This window comes from Juglans regia, chromosome 4, assembly GCF_001411555.2.
Source record: "Juglans regia cultivar Chandler chromosome 4, Walnut 2.0, whole genome shotgun sequence".
NCBI classification, from domain to species: domain Eukaryota; kingdom Viridiplantae; phylum Streptophyta; class Magnoliopsida; order Fagales; family Juglandaceae; genus Juglans; species Juglans regia.
The window spans coordinates 28,164,532-28,181,082 of record NC_049904.1 but is presented as its reverse complement, the minus strand read 5'-3'; the positions used below and the strand labels follow the sequence as shown (position 1 = coordinate 28,181,082).

At 35.2% G+C, this 16,551-nt stretch overlaps 1 protein-coding gene and 1 pseudogene across 1 annotated transcript; both read right to left on the bottom strand.

Moving 5' to 3' along the window:
* Positions 1 to 428: 428 nt before the first annotated feature.
* On the bottom strand, positions 429 to 4,695 carry LOC108981718 (cysteine-rich receptor-like protein kinase 29). The gene is made up of 7 exons (XM_018952965.2): positions 3,857 to 4,695; positions 2,804 to 2,935; positions 2,074 to 2,201; positions 1,737 to 1,947; positions 1,411 to 1,648; positions 1,130 to 1,280; positions 429 to 868 (listed from the first exon to the last, which is right to left on the bottom strand). The coding sequence occupies exons 1-7, from the start codon at positions 4,677 to 4,679 to the stop codon at positions 560 to 562; spliced, it is 1,992 nt and encodes a 663-aa protein (XP_018808510.2). The 5' UTR covers positions 4,680 to 4,695; the 3' UTR covers positions 429 to 559.
* A 7,256-nt stretch (positions 4,696 to 11,951) lies between these two features.
* Positions 11,952 to 15,044, bottom strand: LOC108981722 (annotated as a pseudogene).
* Positions 15,045 to 16,551: the final 1,507 nt, after the last annotated feature.

Below are 16,551 nucleotides of genomic sequence, written 5' to 3'. Positions count from 1 at the left end.
GACTTATTTAAAAAAATATATTTATTCAATTTTTTTTTTCTTTTTCCTAAAATCCAATCTCAAACAAATTTTTTAAAAATTTTCGAATATTTCAAACTTTTGTTTTACCCAAACATTGGCATGACCTTATTTGAGGCTTTTAGTATCCATCTTGTTTCTATGGGCCAAAACATAGCGTTTGGGTTTGGAATTGTGGGTCTGTATGTTGGCTTTGAATGTCTTTTTCCCCATTAGATATAAAAATAAAAAATCATAAGCTTTATTGAGTTCTCAGTGAGGAATAATCAAGATGTTCCAAATACGTACAAATAGAGACACGAACTGAACTGAACCAAGTTCTACTTACAAAGTAAAGACAAACAACCAAAAAAAACAGACTTCTCGCCACAGTTAAACTATATTGGTTTCCGACTTGGAGAGGGGCTGGGTCTGACTACAATGGATTCAACACGACATGGAGCACAGGATCACCGATCATGGAGCGCCATAGTAATAAGTCAGTTCAGAATGCTAGCGATCGAGGATAGAGCTGATTATTCGAAGCCTCATTTGCTGCGGTTTAGACAGAGCTGCGCTTGGATCTCTCATCTGACTCTGTTACGCCTATGCTATGCTCCCATTTAGATGACATCTCAGATTCAATGCTACTAGTGTTCATAAAAAATGCAGGCTGTGAGGGTACTGGAAGTGTGATGGAATAGCTATTAAGCATGAGAACGATTGAAGCCATGGTTGGTCTGTCAGCTACATTTTCCTGAACACATAGTAACCCGATGTGGATGCATCTTATCATTTCACTTGTTGAGCCAGAGCTCATTGTGGAATCTACAATATCTAAAGCAGTCCCCTCCCTCCAGTTTCTCCACGCCTGCAAAATATGACAAAAATCAGCCAACATCATAAAAACTAGCCATTTCAAAAGCAATGATTCCTATACGCTCTACAATAAAACTATTTATTTGTGACCAGCGAAAATGATTATTTTTTTTTTTATCAAAATGAATCTATTTTTATCTTAAATAATCGTTATCGTCGTAAATAATCGATCACAAATACTTATTTTTCTCGTAGTTGCATGGACGCTTGCAGGATTGAAAAGGGAAATGTACCCAAGTCTAAGCGTACTTACATAGCTTAAAAGATCCTCCACATTTTCACCATTTCGAAAGCAATGGTTCCTTTGTCCACTCACTATCTCCAGTACTAACACACCAAAACTAAAGACATCAGACTTCAGTGAAAATTGTCCATGCATGGCATATTCTGGAGCCATATATCCGCTGCACATCGACATCAATGCATTAGTTGTGCTTGAATGGCATTAGTTTTAGTTTCAATAAGTCAGTATTAGGAACATTCTAATTAGTCTTGGTTTGGAAACTGAAGCTAGCCATTTTCTATGATACTTACTAGGTCCCCACAATTCTACTTGTATTTGCTTGAGTTTGATCTAACAAAAACAATCTTGCCATGCCAAAATCTGATATTTTCGGATTCATGTCCCCATCCAGAAGGATATTGCTGGCTTTAAGATCACGATGAATAATACGAAGTCGAGAATCTTCGTGAAGGTAAAGCATCCCTCGAGCAATGCCTCCTATGATTTTGTAACGCCTTTCCCAATCCAAATGTGCACGCTTGATGGGATCTACATGTAAAAATTATATATGGTCTGTTAAGTAAAACATCACGAATACAATACGAAATGAAAACAGAATCTGCATAAAGTAGCATACCAAAAAGGAAGTGATCGAGGCTTGTATTTTGCACAAACTCGTAAACTAAAAGCCTTTCATTTCTTTGCAAGCAGAAGCCCTGGAGCCTAACTAAGTTGCGATGTTGAAGCTTGGCCACCAACAGGACTTCGTTCTTAAATTCGGAATCCCCTTGACCGGAATTTGTTGACAGTCTTTTCACAGCTATGGCTTGCCCATTGGGAAGCTTACCCTGATAAAATAAAAAAATAAATTGCATATAATCATCATCATTAATGGAGTACTTGAGAAATTAACATGTTTTGACCAATTAATAATGATACCCTTTAATTTCAAGAAGATTATATCCATTAATTACCTTGTAAACAACACCGAAACCACCTTGCCCCAGCTTATTTTCTTCAGAAAAGTTATCCGTAGCAACTTTTATGGCGTCGAAATCGAACTGCAAGGACTCCACGCTTCCTATTTCATCCACAGGTTCACCTAATTCGAGAAAGCCAACAGATAATTAAATGACTTGAAAATTCAAAATATGCACAAGGAAAATTTCTATTTATCATTCCGGCCATACACTACATACTATATTTTTTTTTTCTTATCAAATATATAGTATATAAATGATGAGTATAAAAATTCATTAAATTTAAAAAGAATAAAATAAAAATAATAAAGAAAATATAATGTGTAGAAATGATATGTAAAATCAATACTTGTCCGAAAAAGGTTAACCTAATGGGAAGAAGTAGATTTTATTATTTATTTTATATTTTGACACTCCCCTCACGTGTGGGTCAGACTTTCCTTCAATGAGTGGTCTAACACGGAAAATTTTTAATTAAATAGAATAGAGTGTAGAGTCAGAGTTCGAACTCAGAACCTCTGCTTTGATACCATATTAAATCACCACTTATCCCAAAAAATTAAACTAATAAAAATAGATAAATTTTATTATTTATTTTATATTTTAACAAATAATAAAACTCTTTTTTTGAATGAGGGGATGGTGTCACATTAATTGGTTTTGAGACAGCAAGTAGTAAATCTATCCTATAAAATATTAAGAGTACAACTGAAGTTGTACTTACTTTCAGGTTTCACCCATGGCCACCTCCTCATTCTCCTATAGATGCAGATGGTGATGATAAGTAGTATCACAGAAGCAACAATTGTTACAACTATAATGATGACTGTGCGAGACGTACTATTCCCCTTGCTTCCTGCAAACCATAAGCCTTTACTTCACAACTACTTGCAAAACACAATCTTGTATGTTACGTGTGGAATATATAATTATTTTCAGATAATTTAAAATTATTTTATTATTATTTATAAACCATTTATTACTATTTTATTATAATCTACAAATGATCTGAGATATTTTTAACATCTAAACATAATATAAAATATTGTGTTTAGCAATTAGGATTCCTCTAGATAATATTGAGAAACAAAAATTCTAAGTCGGTGTAGATCATAACACACTAGTACTAAAAATGCTTATATGTTATAATTTGATTTAGAAAATAAATTTTAAAATTTGAATTTTACAAATTAAATCTTACAATTTAAGTGATATGGTCGGTGTATCTACACGTTTGATAATAGAATAACTCTAATGAAAAATAAACTAAACACATCAGTAACATAAAAAATTCTTAGAATAAACAAAGGCGGATGCAAACGATAAAATCATGTCAATCAATCGGATTTTAATGGGGGGTCAAATTGCTCAATTTCCATTCTTTATTAACCATATATTATGATCTTCAGCAAAATACTAATCTAGTACTCACCCGCATCAAATCAATAGTTTCCAAATTAACAATGATCAGTGCATTAATGTACGTTGAGTGTATTTTTCTCAATTTTTAAACCGTTTCTTTCTGTATATTCTGTAATTTGTTTTTCAAGTTCGAGTAATTTATTTAACCAAAGAATTAAACAATAAAAAAAAGGAAAACGTACAGATAATATTTTTTACGAAAAGAGAGAGCTTTACTAAACGAATATATATATGTGCTGCATGGGAAAATGAGGGAAATGCATCGAACTGAGAGTTTCTTCCACTGTCAAGTTATTATATTCATGATGGCATATATATAAATATATATACATATGAGAAATGAATTCTGTATTACCTGTTGTAGGAGTGTTATTGGCTGGTGGTGCTGACGCATCAGTTGTAGAGTCAAAGAAGGGATTCGTCTCAAATCTGATATTACAGCTGGGTCTAACGACCCTCCCACCTATCTTCCCGTTACAACATTGTGGGATGGCTTCCTTAGCCCCGCGTAAGCAACCTTCGCAGTCGTCCATAGACAAATCAGGCGTGCACTGCACAAGTGCATATAGCGTTTTAAACTCGGGTGCGCTCGCGCTATTTGCAGCAAACTTGCGGAGAGAACCACCATCTTTAGCTTGACTAGTCAGGTTTTCAATCAAGGTCCTCAGAACAGCATTGAACTGCTCCACATAATTGGCCGATACGTTTTGGGTGTTCCACATAAAGAATGAAGGAGAAGTTTCCATGACGCCATAAATTGAGCTATTTGAGTAGCGAAACATACAGTAGTCATACCACATAATTGCCTCCTTTTGATTGGGACAGCGCTGTGGGAGAAGTGACTTAGCGCTGTTGAGACAATCACGACAGACATCTGAGTTAACATCGCCTCTACAAAGCCCGATTGCATGTACTTGGTCGGAGTTTTGGCCATACGAGGAATTGTAGAAGCCAGAGTTACTACCGGTGTCGGAGGATACATCGGAGGAGAGGAGTTGATTGAGATTTGTCTCGTAGGTACTGTTAGCCGTGTAGTTACCCTTTTCATATAAACAAAAATGGTTCAAGGGTTCTGCAGACTGAGCGATGGCTAGAGCTGTGAGCATGAAAATGGCGGAGAGGAAGAAAAGCCATCTCGAAGAAACCATAATGAATGCTGTGGGCGCCTTGTGTTTCATGGAATGGCAAGGTTTCAGTTTTTGCCTTCAAGAAATAATATACACGAATTTATTTGCTGAGAAGCGTGAACCTCTGGACGTACTGACTGTTAGGTTCGTACGCGCAGGTGCCATTTTTTAATCGAATCTGTCAAACTCTGAAAAATAAGATTAGTATGTAATTCTAAATTATTTGTTAGTCAAGAAAGTCGGGTCAGACTCAGTCCCGCAATGACTTTCTATGAAATTGAAATGTTATCTGGACGGGGTAATAAGCAGGATTAATGTCCGAACATAGCTTAAGATAATCCACAGCTAAAGAATTGAAGGGAAACCGAAAAAAAAAATGTTAAAGAGTTCAATGAAAAATTATTCTTATAAATTATTATTCATCGTCTCACACCTTACACTCTATAAAAAAATATTCAAATATCTTATAAAAAATATTCTTATATATCCTATGAAAAACACTCTCACACTATAAAAAAATTATAAATGAGATGTGAGAGTAAATAGTAACTGATGCGTTTAGTATTACTATTTTTGTTTGTGGTAAGCGTAATTACTTTTATCTTTTTTCATAAAGTAATTTTCATGTATATTGTCCGTTCGTGTGCAGGACTTTCTGTTATAGTTATAAAAAGATTATATAAAATTAAATTTATAAATTGATATGATTTCAAATAATAAGTTAGATTTATTTTATAATAAAATTAGCTTTATAATATGAAGTATTATATTAATTTGTGATTTATTTTTATATAATATTATTGTATCTAAAATATTTTTAGTAATAAAATAAGCTTTAATATAGATTTAAAAAATAATAATTTATTAGTAGATTACATATATAATTAATTAATGTAGAAAAGTAGACTAGTTGTATCGATCCTATTTTGATTTGATATATGTGATCTCATGGTCAGGGAATGTGGACGCGATTTTAACGATACGCGGGGCAGGATGGAGACTGCATGTTCGATTAATATAAAGCATGTGGGGGCGTTAGCGGTTAAGTTAACCAGACATCATACGATTTCCTTATTCGGCGCATTGAAAGCTGAAAGCCTGAAACTCCCATTCCACACGGAAAAGGTTTTTTTATATATATATTTTTTGACGTAATTTAGAAAAGTCGTATAAGCTTCACTATTTCAATGATTTATTATTAATTGGGAAATAATTTATATAAATTTTAAATAGATAAATTTTATATAAGTAATTATATTTTAAAAAAATGTAAAAAATATCATTAGAAAAGTAGAAGAAAAAAATAATTAAATAATAAAGCAGGATAGTATATAGAAAGTAGGCCAGTTGTATCGTTCCGATTTGATATATGTGATGTAATGGGCAGGTTACGTGGTATGCATTTAATATGATATTTGGAAAAATGTTCGATTTAAATAGTAGAGCTTTAGTATATTTAGGAAAAGAGGAATGCTACACAATTTCTTATCTTCCACACATCATATTTTTTTAAAATTTTAAAATTTTTTAATATTTTTTTTAAAATTTTTTTTTGAGTTTATTCTTTTTAAACTAATTCAATTTTTCTATTCATTATTCATATATTAAATATTTGATAAAAGAAAAAAATAATAAAAATTAAAAAAAGTGTGGTGTGTGGAGGTTGTGTGAATAGTAAGAGGTTGTGTAGATTTTTTGTTTAGAAAAATGCTAAACACAACAGGTTGGAAAACTGGGTAAACGTTGTCCATATAGCATAGAAGAAACGGTGCCGTTTATATCACTAATATGCACCAAAACTTTCTCTCCTTGTAGCCCACTTTGCCCTTAGACTCATCAACTCCTCTTCATCTTCTTCATTTTTGTCATCTTCCTCCTGTTGTCTTCCAACAGGCCCACACGAACTTCTTTGTGCTATTTCTTCAACGTCCTTCGAGCCTCTCTCCCAAAATCTTTTATCTTCGTAGCTTCGTCTTCGCATCTTCTTCTAACTCAGATCCAAAGCCATGGAGCCAAAAAGTCTCTAATACTCACCCAAAAAAACTATTTTTTTTAATTATAAAAATAAATGGAAGTCAAATGCACGCATTGAGGTCACAGAAGCACAAACCCAATAATAGCCAGAACCTCTAGTCACCAAAATCTCTCAAGAATATCCAACTAAAGAAGTTCTACGAAGTCAAACTCTGTTTGAAATGTCATGGACTAATCTGACCCCATCACAACAATACCCAGATGCCCAAATCAGTAAAAAAAAAAACCCTTAATTCCAAGCATATTTAATTTAGCATGAGAACGATTATTTACTCGAATTTACAGAGAAAACAAAGTTAATGCCAACATAAAAAATAGAGAAAACAAAATCCAAAAGCTTTTATATGGACACCCAAAAGTCAAAAAGCAGGTGATATGGAGATGGACATGGATAAATTTAGGATACGATATGGAGAGGAAGAGGGAGAAGAAGACAAAATAGAGAGGGAGAGGGAGAGTGGGAGGATGGAGATGGAGATGGAGGGAGGAGGGAGAGGGCCAAATAGTTAGAAGGATGATGGACTTATGAAAACATGGAATGCCGAAACTCAAGATTGCTTTTGATCCATAGGATGGCAAGCCACAGGATGTTGACGTGTTAGTCAGTTGTAGCACGGTTTCGCACGGGTGGTTGTACCTAGTAGGATTGTATATTTAGTAGAGACAGGATAGAGGCACCATATATTATATTTATATTTATTTTTTAAAAAAAAAACTAATTTTATTTTTTTAAAACTAATTAAATTATTTTACTTATTATTTATATATCACACATTTAATAAGAGAAAAAAAAATAGTGTATAATATGTGAAAATGATTAATAGAATTTTTATAAATAGTACGTGTGCCGATAGCGGTTAAGCTAACTAGACATACAATTTCTTTCTGTATTTGGCGCATTGAAATTTTTTTTTTTTTATAAGAAATGGCTATCATCTATATTGCATTAAGGATTACAAGAGATCTTATCAACCCAAATAACATGGGCAATAGACTCGGGTACAGAATCCCCCCACACAATCAAATCATCCACATTCCATGCCATTCTAGCTAACTTATGAGCAACACAGCTACCTAACTGATTAACATGTTGACATAAACAAACATAAAAAAGAAACATCGATCTTTTAACTTCTGAGGTCAAATTTCCTAAACATGCTGCAGTTTGTAGTGCCTCTTGTTGCAGACTGTCCACTACTATCTTTTAGTCCGATTCCACCATTAACTTTGTGATCCCAGATTGGAGACATAGTTGAAGGCCCCTTGGTACTGCTACTAGCTTGATAGTTTCTGGTTCATCATAGAGTTCTACCTTGTTGGCTGCAAAGATAACATCCCCTCTTTCATCTCGAAGCACTGCTCCAATCCCTGCTTTCTTCTTATCAAAAAACAAAGCCCCATCAATATTAAGTTTCAGGAAACCCGCTGGAGGAGGACCCCAACAACAATTATGACAATTCTGGTTTGTGCTTTTCTGTTGAGAGAGAAAAACATAACTACTTTGGACAGAAATAGCATAATCAAAAACTTGTTTAGTAGGTAAAATGACCGCATCATGCAGTTTTTTATTTCTCTCGAACCAAAAACTCCAAGCTATTAGGAAGAAATTCTACAGTTCCTCTATTGTACAAGTATTGTGCACATGTTGGATTAAGTCAATGAAATAGAGAGGTTTTGGGATATCAAATAGACCAGGCAAGTAACCTTTCCAAAACTCAACTACCTGAGGGCAGAAAACAACGGCATGGCCCAACTCTTCAACCTGTTCAGAACACATGCGGCATTTTGGATCAAGGTCAACATGTTTCTTGAGTAGGTGAGCAAGTTGGTAAGCATTCTTTGCATAGTTTCCACGCAAAACTCCTAACTTTCAATGGCACCTTCATTTGCCAAATTGCTCTCCATAGGCTCTTCAACTTATTGTTGTTAGAGCTCTGCCCTTCTGAATCATTAATAACACTTTGTAGAAGTTTGTAGGCACTTCGGACATTGTATTCCCCACTTCTCTCTTCAGTCCACATCCACCTATCTTCATTCCCCACTAGATAGATAACTATTATCATAATTTTCTATGTTAATGTTGGATTGAAGAGAGCTCGTACTTTTTGAGTATCCCACCACCTATTTTCCACACTGATGGAAGAGTCCACAATTTTTGTAATACCTTCCTGAACCCCTCCTCTTGTTTGCTCATGAACCAAATTTCTGTAACCAGGCACCCATGGATCATGCCATATCCTTATAGTATTTCCATATCCTACTCTCTTTTGACATCCCTGCAAAAGCAAAGATCTTGTTTCTCATATTCCTCTCCAAGCATAAGAGGGATTGTGACTAAGCTTTGAGGTCCAGACAATGATGAAGGGTGTGGGTAACAGATGGAAACGCAGAGCACATGCTCAGGGGGGAGCTACTCTTGTTACCAGGAGATCATCAGGCATCAAACGGAGGATGGAGGTAAGTGATGAGGGAAATTGTTTTTTGACAAAAGCTAGGAAGCTAGGTGATGGGGATATACAAAAAATGGTAGAGGTTGCTAGTCAGCCCCGCCAGGTATTATGAAAACATTGAGTTGGAATTCTCGTGGGCTTGGGAACCCACGTGGAATTTGAAACCTTCGTGACCTTGTTATGAAGGAAGATCCTGACATTCTGTTCATTCAAGAAATCATGCTCAAAGTTTCTGAAATGAACAAATGTAAGCATCGTCTTGGATTTGTAAACTGCTTAGCGGTTAGTTATGAGGGGCGAAGGGGAGGTTTAGCCTTATTCTGGAAAACAGAAGTTGAATTATCTATTTTGCAATATTCAAAAAATCACATTCATACTATGATTGTTGAGAAGGAGCAAGCTGGGAGGAGATGGTATCTTACAAGGGTATCTATGGATTTCCTGAGGTAACCAATAGACATCTCATGTGGGACATTATGAGATTAATGAAATGTGACGATGACCTAGGGCGGTTACTAATTGGCGACTTTAATGAAATTGTGCACCAATTTGAGAAATGGAGGGGCGTAGACAGACCTGAGTGGCAAATGAACAATTTTAGAGAAGCTATAAATGACTGTGGTGTTAAGGATTTAGGGTACCAGGGGGGTCCTTATACGTGATCAAATAGAAGAGGAGATTCAGCATGTATAAGTGCTCAGTTAGATAGGGCTCTAGCTAATGAAACTTGGTGTTTGAATAATCCATTGGCACTTGTGGTTCACGGGTCAGTGGCTTACTCTGATCATATCCCCTTGTGTGTGGATACAATTGGGTCTCAAATTCGAAGGAAAGGTCACAAACCCTTCAAGTTTGAGTTAATGTGGATAGGTGACGAAGGTTGCTCCAGGATCATTAAAGATTCATGGAGGGATAGGAGTGCAAGGGGGGGGGGGTTTAAATTCCTTGTTGCAATGGTCTCAAATCGTGGGAGAGAAACTGCAGAAGTGGAACAAATCAAGTTTTGGTAATGTCCAAGTTCAGCTTACTAAGGCTAAAGAAAAATTAAAGCTACTGCAAGAGAATGATCCTACTGGTGCGGATATTCAACAAAACAAGCATGCCAGGGAAGAAGTGAACAAATGGCTAGGGAGGGAAGAGGAAATGTGGCATTAGAGATCAAGGCAATGTGGATTCAGGCTGGGGATCAAAACTCAAGGTATTTTCACTCTAAAGCCTCACACAAGAAGAAGAAGAACACCATAAAGCGACTGCAAGATGACCAAGATAATTGCAAAGAAGGAAAAGATATGGAAGATCTAGTGGTGAACTATTTCAAACAGTTATTCTCTAGTTCAGTGGAGAGGGACCATATGGAGTCTGTTGCTCAGGTGGGTTCCACAGTGACCATTCAAACAAATGAAGAGCTAACCAAACCATATTTTGCAGCAGAAGTCAATATTGCTCTAGCCCAAATGCACCCAACGAAGGCCCCTGGCCCTGATGGTATGCCCCCTATCTTCTATAAAAAATATTGGAATACAATAGGTTCTTCTGTGACCCAGGCAGTGTTAGAGGCTCTAAATTCTAGTGTCTTTCCAAAAGGTTTAAACCATACATTTATATGTCTTATTCCAAAAAAGCACAATCCCTCTAGAGTAATTGAATTTCGGCCCATTAGCTTGTTTAATGTTCTCTACAAACTTATTTCTAAGGTGAGAGCCAACAGATTGAAGCTTTTTCTACCTTTGTTAATTTTTGAACCACAGTCAACTTTTGTGCCAGGTAGATTAATTACAGATAATGTTTTAGTGGCTTATGAGATTAATCATTTTCTAAGACACAAAAGATGGGGGAAGAAAGGCTATATGTCCATTAAACTAGACATGAGTAAAACTTATGACCGAGTTGAGTGGGATTTTTTGGAAAGGGTTATGTTTCAAATGGGGTTTGAAGCTAGGTGGACCAACTTGGTTATGCATTGTGTTTCCTCTGTCTCCTTTTCAGTTTTACTGAATGGAGTTCTAAAAGGATGCTTTAGTCCAACTAGAGGGTTGAGACAAGGGGACTCATTGTCCCCTTTCCTCTTCCTATTATGCATTGAGGGATTAGTTCAGTTGTTGAAACAAGTAGCTATGGTTTCAGTGATACCTAGTATTCAAATCTGCAGAGGAGCTCCAGCTATAAACCACTTACTTGTTGCTGATGACAGTGTCATCTTTTGCATGGCTGATGTGCATACTAACCTTGAATTACAAGATGTTTTAAAGAGGTATGAGTTGGCATCTGGGCAAAAATTGAACATGGAAAAGATGAGTATGGTGTTTAGCAAAAATGTAAGTGTTACTATGCAAGAGGAAATTAGAAACCTATGGGGTGGAAGTGTGACACAGCAGTATGAAAAATATTTGGGTTAAGCCTCCAAAGATTGGGAGGAATAAGTCTATTGCTTTCTCTGAAATTAAGTCAAGAGTATGGAAGAAGTTGCAATGTTGGAAGGAAAATCCGTTTGAGTAAAGGTTTCAAATAGAATTATTCCATATATATATGAAAGTTGAAAACTTGATAGTATCTTGCTCTGTTACACAGTAGTATGAAAAATTAGTTTGGAAGTGTGACACAGCAGTACGAATGGCCGGAAGGCTCACTTTACAGACAGAAACAACCACAAAAACAGACTTCCCGCCACAGTTAAACTGTATTGGTTTCAGACTTGGAGAGGGGCTGGGTCTGGCTACAATGGATTCAACACGACATGGAGCACAGGATCACCGATCATGGAGCGCCATAGTAATATTTCAGTTTAGAATGCTAGCGATCGAGGATAGAGCTCAGTATTTGAAGCCTCATTTGCTGCGGTTTAGACAGAGCTACGCTTGGATCTCTCATCTAACTCTGTTATGCCTATGCTATGCTCCCATTTAGATGACATCTCAGATTTAATGCTACTAGTACTGTTCATAAAAAATGCAGGCTGTGAGGGTATTGGAAGTGTGGTGGAATGTCTATCAAGCATGAGATCAATTGAAGCCATGGTTGGTCTGTCATCTGCATTTTCCTGAACACATAGTAACCCAATGTGGATGCATGTCATCATTTCACTTGTTGAACCAGAACTCATTTTGGAATCTACAATATCTAAAGCAGTCTTCTACATCCAGTTTCTCCACGCCTGCAAAATATGACAAAAATCAGCCAACATAATAAAAATTAGCCATTTCAAAAGCCGTGCTACAATAAAACTATATATTTGTGACCAGCAAAAATGATTATTTTCTGTTGATGAGTCTGTGTTTATCTTAAATAATCGTTATCGTCGTAAATAATCGATCACAAATACTTATTTTTCTCATTGTCGCATGCACGCTTGCAGGATTGAAAAGGGAAAAGTACCAAAGTCTAAGCGTACTTACATAGCTTAAAAGATCCTCCACATTTTCACCATTTCGAAAGCAATGGTTCCTTTGTCCACTCACTATCTCGAGTACTAGCACGCCAAAGCTAAAGACATCGGACTTCAGTGAAAATTTTCCAAACATGGCATATTCTGGAGCCATATATCCGCTGCACATCGACATCAATGCATTAGTTTTGCTTGAATGGCATTAGTTTTAGTTTCAATAAGTCGGTATTAGGAACATGCTAAGTCTTGGTTTGGAAACCGAAGCTAGCCATTTTCTATGATACTTACCTGGTCCCCACAATTCTAGTTGTATTTGCTTGACTTTGATCTAACGAAAACAATCTTGCCATTCCAAAATCTGATATTTTCGGATTCATGTCCCCATCCAGAAGGATATTATTGGCTTTAAGATCACGATGAATAATACGAAGTCGAGAATCTTCGTGAAGGTAAAGCATCCCTCGAGCAATGCCTCCTATGATTTTGTAACGCCTTTCCCAATCCAAATGTGCACGCTTGATGGGATCTACATGTAAAAATTATATATATTTCAACAAAACTTGTAGGCCAAAAGAAATATGGATCATGAATACACTGCGAAATTAAAACAGAAGCTGCATAAAATAGCATACCAAAAAGGAAGTGATCGAGGCTTGTATTTGGCACAAAATCGTAAACTAAAAGCCTTTCATTTCTTTGCAAGCAGAAGCCCTGGAGCCTAACTAAGTTGCGATGTTGAAGCTTGGCCACCAACAGGACTTCGTTTTTAAATTCTGAATCCCCTTGATCGGAATCTGTTGACAGTCTTTTCACAGCTATAGCTTGCCCATTCGGAAGAGTACCCTGATAAAATAAAAGAATTAATAAAGTGCATATAATCATCATTAATTAACCATTTAATAATGATACCCTTTAATTTCAAGAATATATCCATTGATTACCTTGTAAACAACACCGAAACCACCTTGCCCCAGCTTATTTTCTTCAGAAAAGTTATCCGTTGCAACTTTTATAGTGTCGAAGTCGAACTGCAATGGCTCCATGCTTCCTATTTCTACATCCCCAGGTTCACCTAATTTGAGAAAGCCAACAAATAATTAAATGACTTGAAAATTCAAAATATGCGCTAAGGAAAAATTTTATTCAATCATCTTTACTATACATCATATTTATTATTATTATTATTATTAAATATATAATATATGAATGATATGTAGAATAATTTATTACGTTTAAAAATGATAAAATAAAAATATATATATATAATATGTACTGTATAAAAATAATTAATAACAAAACTCTTCTTTTAATGAGGCGATGGTATCACATTAATTGGTTTTGAGACAGTAGTAAAATAGTAATAAACCTTATCATATAAAATATTAAGAGTACAACTGAACTTGTACTTACTTTGAGATTTCACCCATGGCCACCGGCTCCTCACTCCTCTATAGATGCAGATGGTGATGATGAGTAGTATCACAGAAACAACATTAATTGTTACAACTATAATGATGACTGTCCGAGACAAACTACTCCCCTCGCTTCCTGCTAAGAGATATTCTTAAATTATTTTATTATTATTTATAAATAATTCAATACTATTAACAAATTATTTATCACTACTTTACTATCAACCACATCAGAGATAGCTTTACTAAATGAAGATATCTGCATCATGGGATCAAAATGAGGGAAATGCATCGAATTGAGAGTTTCTTCCGCTGTCAAGTTATATTAATATTCATGATGGCATATATATAAATATATATACATATGAGAAATGAATTCTGTATTACCTGTTATAGGAGTGTTATCGGCTGCTGGTGCTGAAGCATCAGTTGTAGAGTTAAAGAAGGGATTCATCTCAAACCTGATATTACAGCTGGGTCTAACGACTCTCCCACCTATCTTCCCGTTACAACATTGTGGGATGGCTTCCTTAGCCCCGCGTAAGCAACCTTCGCAGTCGTCCATAGACAAATCAGGCGTGCACTGCACAAGTGCATATAACGTTTTAAACTCGGGTGCGCTCGCGCTATTTGCAGCAAACTTGCGGAGAGAACCACCATCTTTAGCTTGACTAGTCAGGTTTTCAATCAAGGTCCGCAGAACAGCATTGAACTGCTCTACATAATTGGCCGATACGTTTTGGGTGTTCAACAGAGAGAATTGAGGAGAAGTTTCCATGACGCCATAAATTGAGCGATTTGAGTAGCGAAACATACAGTAGTCATACCACATAATTGCCTCCTTTTGATTGGGACAGCGCTGTGGGAGAAGTGACTTAGCACTGTTGAGACAATCACGACAGACATCTGAGTTAACATCGCCTCTACAAAGCCCGATTGCATGTACTTGGTCGGAGTTTTGGCCATACGAGGAATTGTAGAAGCCAGAGTTACTACCGGTGTCGGAGGATACATTGGAGGAGAGGAGTTGATTGAGATATGTCTCGTAGGTACTGTTAGCCGTGTAGTTACCCTTTTCGTATAAACAAAAATGGTACAAGGGTTCTGCAGACTGAGCGACGGCTAGAGCTGTGAGCATGGAAATGGCGGAGAGGAAGAAAAGCCATCTCGAAGAAACCATAATGAATGCTGTGTGACTTGTGTTTCGTGGATTATCATTACTACACAACCTCCACTACACTCCACACTCCACACTTTTTTAAATTTTTTAAATTTTTAATATTTTTTTTAAATTTTTTTTTGAGTTTATTCTTTTTAAATTATTTTAAATTTATTATTTATTATTCATATAATAAATATTTAATAAAAAAAAAATAAAAAATAAAAATAATATGAAGTGTAGAGGTTGTATGAATAGTAAGAAGTTGAATAGATTTTTTGTTCGTGGATATGGTTTCTGTTTTTGGCTCCAAGAAATTATGCACGAATTTATTTACTGAGAAGCGTGCACTGCAGACGCCATTTTTGAATCGAATCTGTCAAACTCTGTAAAATAATATTAGTAGGTAACGGAGATGCTTTGACCCGAATTCGTGTCCCGAATGAGATTTTTTTATTTTATTTAGGGATTATAGAAATATTTTTTTAATAATATTATAAATTTTTTATTTTATTTTAAATATTTATGATGATTAAAAAAATACATTAAAAAAAAATAAAAAGAAAAGTTAAAAAACTAATTTTACCTTTTCGGTAGGGTGTGGGGCGATCAGACCCAGTCAATCTGTTAGTAGGTAATTCTAAAGTTGTTAGTAAAGAAAGTCGGGCCAGACTCAGTACTGCAGTGACTTTCTATGATATTGAAATATTATCTGGACGGGATAATAAGCAGGATTAATGTCCGAAAATAGCTTAAGATAATCCACAGCTACAGAATTGAAGGAAAATTAAAAAAAAAAATTGAGTTTAATGAAAAATTATTCTCATCAGTCATTATTTATCATCTCACATATTATAAAAAATACTCTTATTCCTTATAAAATATACTTACACACTCTATAAAAAACTTATAAATTTAAAATATGAGAATAAATAGTGACTGATGCATAATAAATTTAAAATTTAATATTACTATTTTTGTTTGTGGTAAGCGTAATTCCTTTTATCTTTTTTCAGAAAAGTAGTTTTCATGTACACTGTCCGTTCATGTGCAGGGCTATCTGTTATAGTTACAAAAAAATTATATAAAATTAAATTTATAAACTGATATGATTTTATATAATTAGTTAGATTTATTTTATAATAAAAATAATTTTATAAAATAATGTATCATATCAATTTGTGATTTATTTTTATATAATCTCATTGTGTCTAAAACATTTCTATTAATTTATTAGTAGATTACATATATAATTAATTAATGCAGGAAAGTAGACTAAGTTGTATCGATCCTATATTGACTTGATATATGTGATCTCTTTCCAAAACCCCTCTCTCTCTAGAGATGAGTCATAGTTTCCTCTCCTTGTAGTTTCTTACGACCCAGTAAATATTGTCATCCATAAACTTTCTCCATAACCCCCACCTACCTCAAAACTTGGAAAAAGATAAGAGAAAGTTTAACTCACATCAACTACTTTCCCCTA

Coding starts and splice junctions, on each gene's coding strand:
- LOC108981718 (XM_018952965.2), bottom strand. CDS start 4,679: ATGAAACACAAGGCGCCCACAGCATTCATTATGGTTTCTTCGAGATGG. Junction 2,202..2,803: donor GCCATGGGTGAAACCTGAAA/GTAAGTACAACT, acceptor TTCTCGAATTAG/GTGAACCTGTGGATGAAATA. Junction 1,948..2,073: donor GTTTCGGTGTTGTTTACAAG/GTAATTAATGGA, acceptor TTATTTTATCAG/GGTAAGCTTCCCAATGGGCA.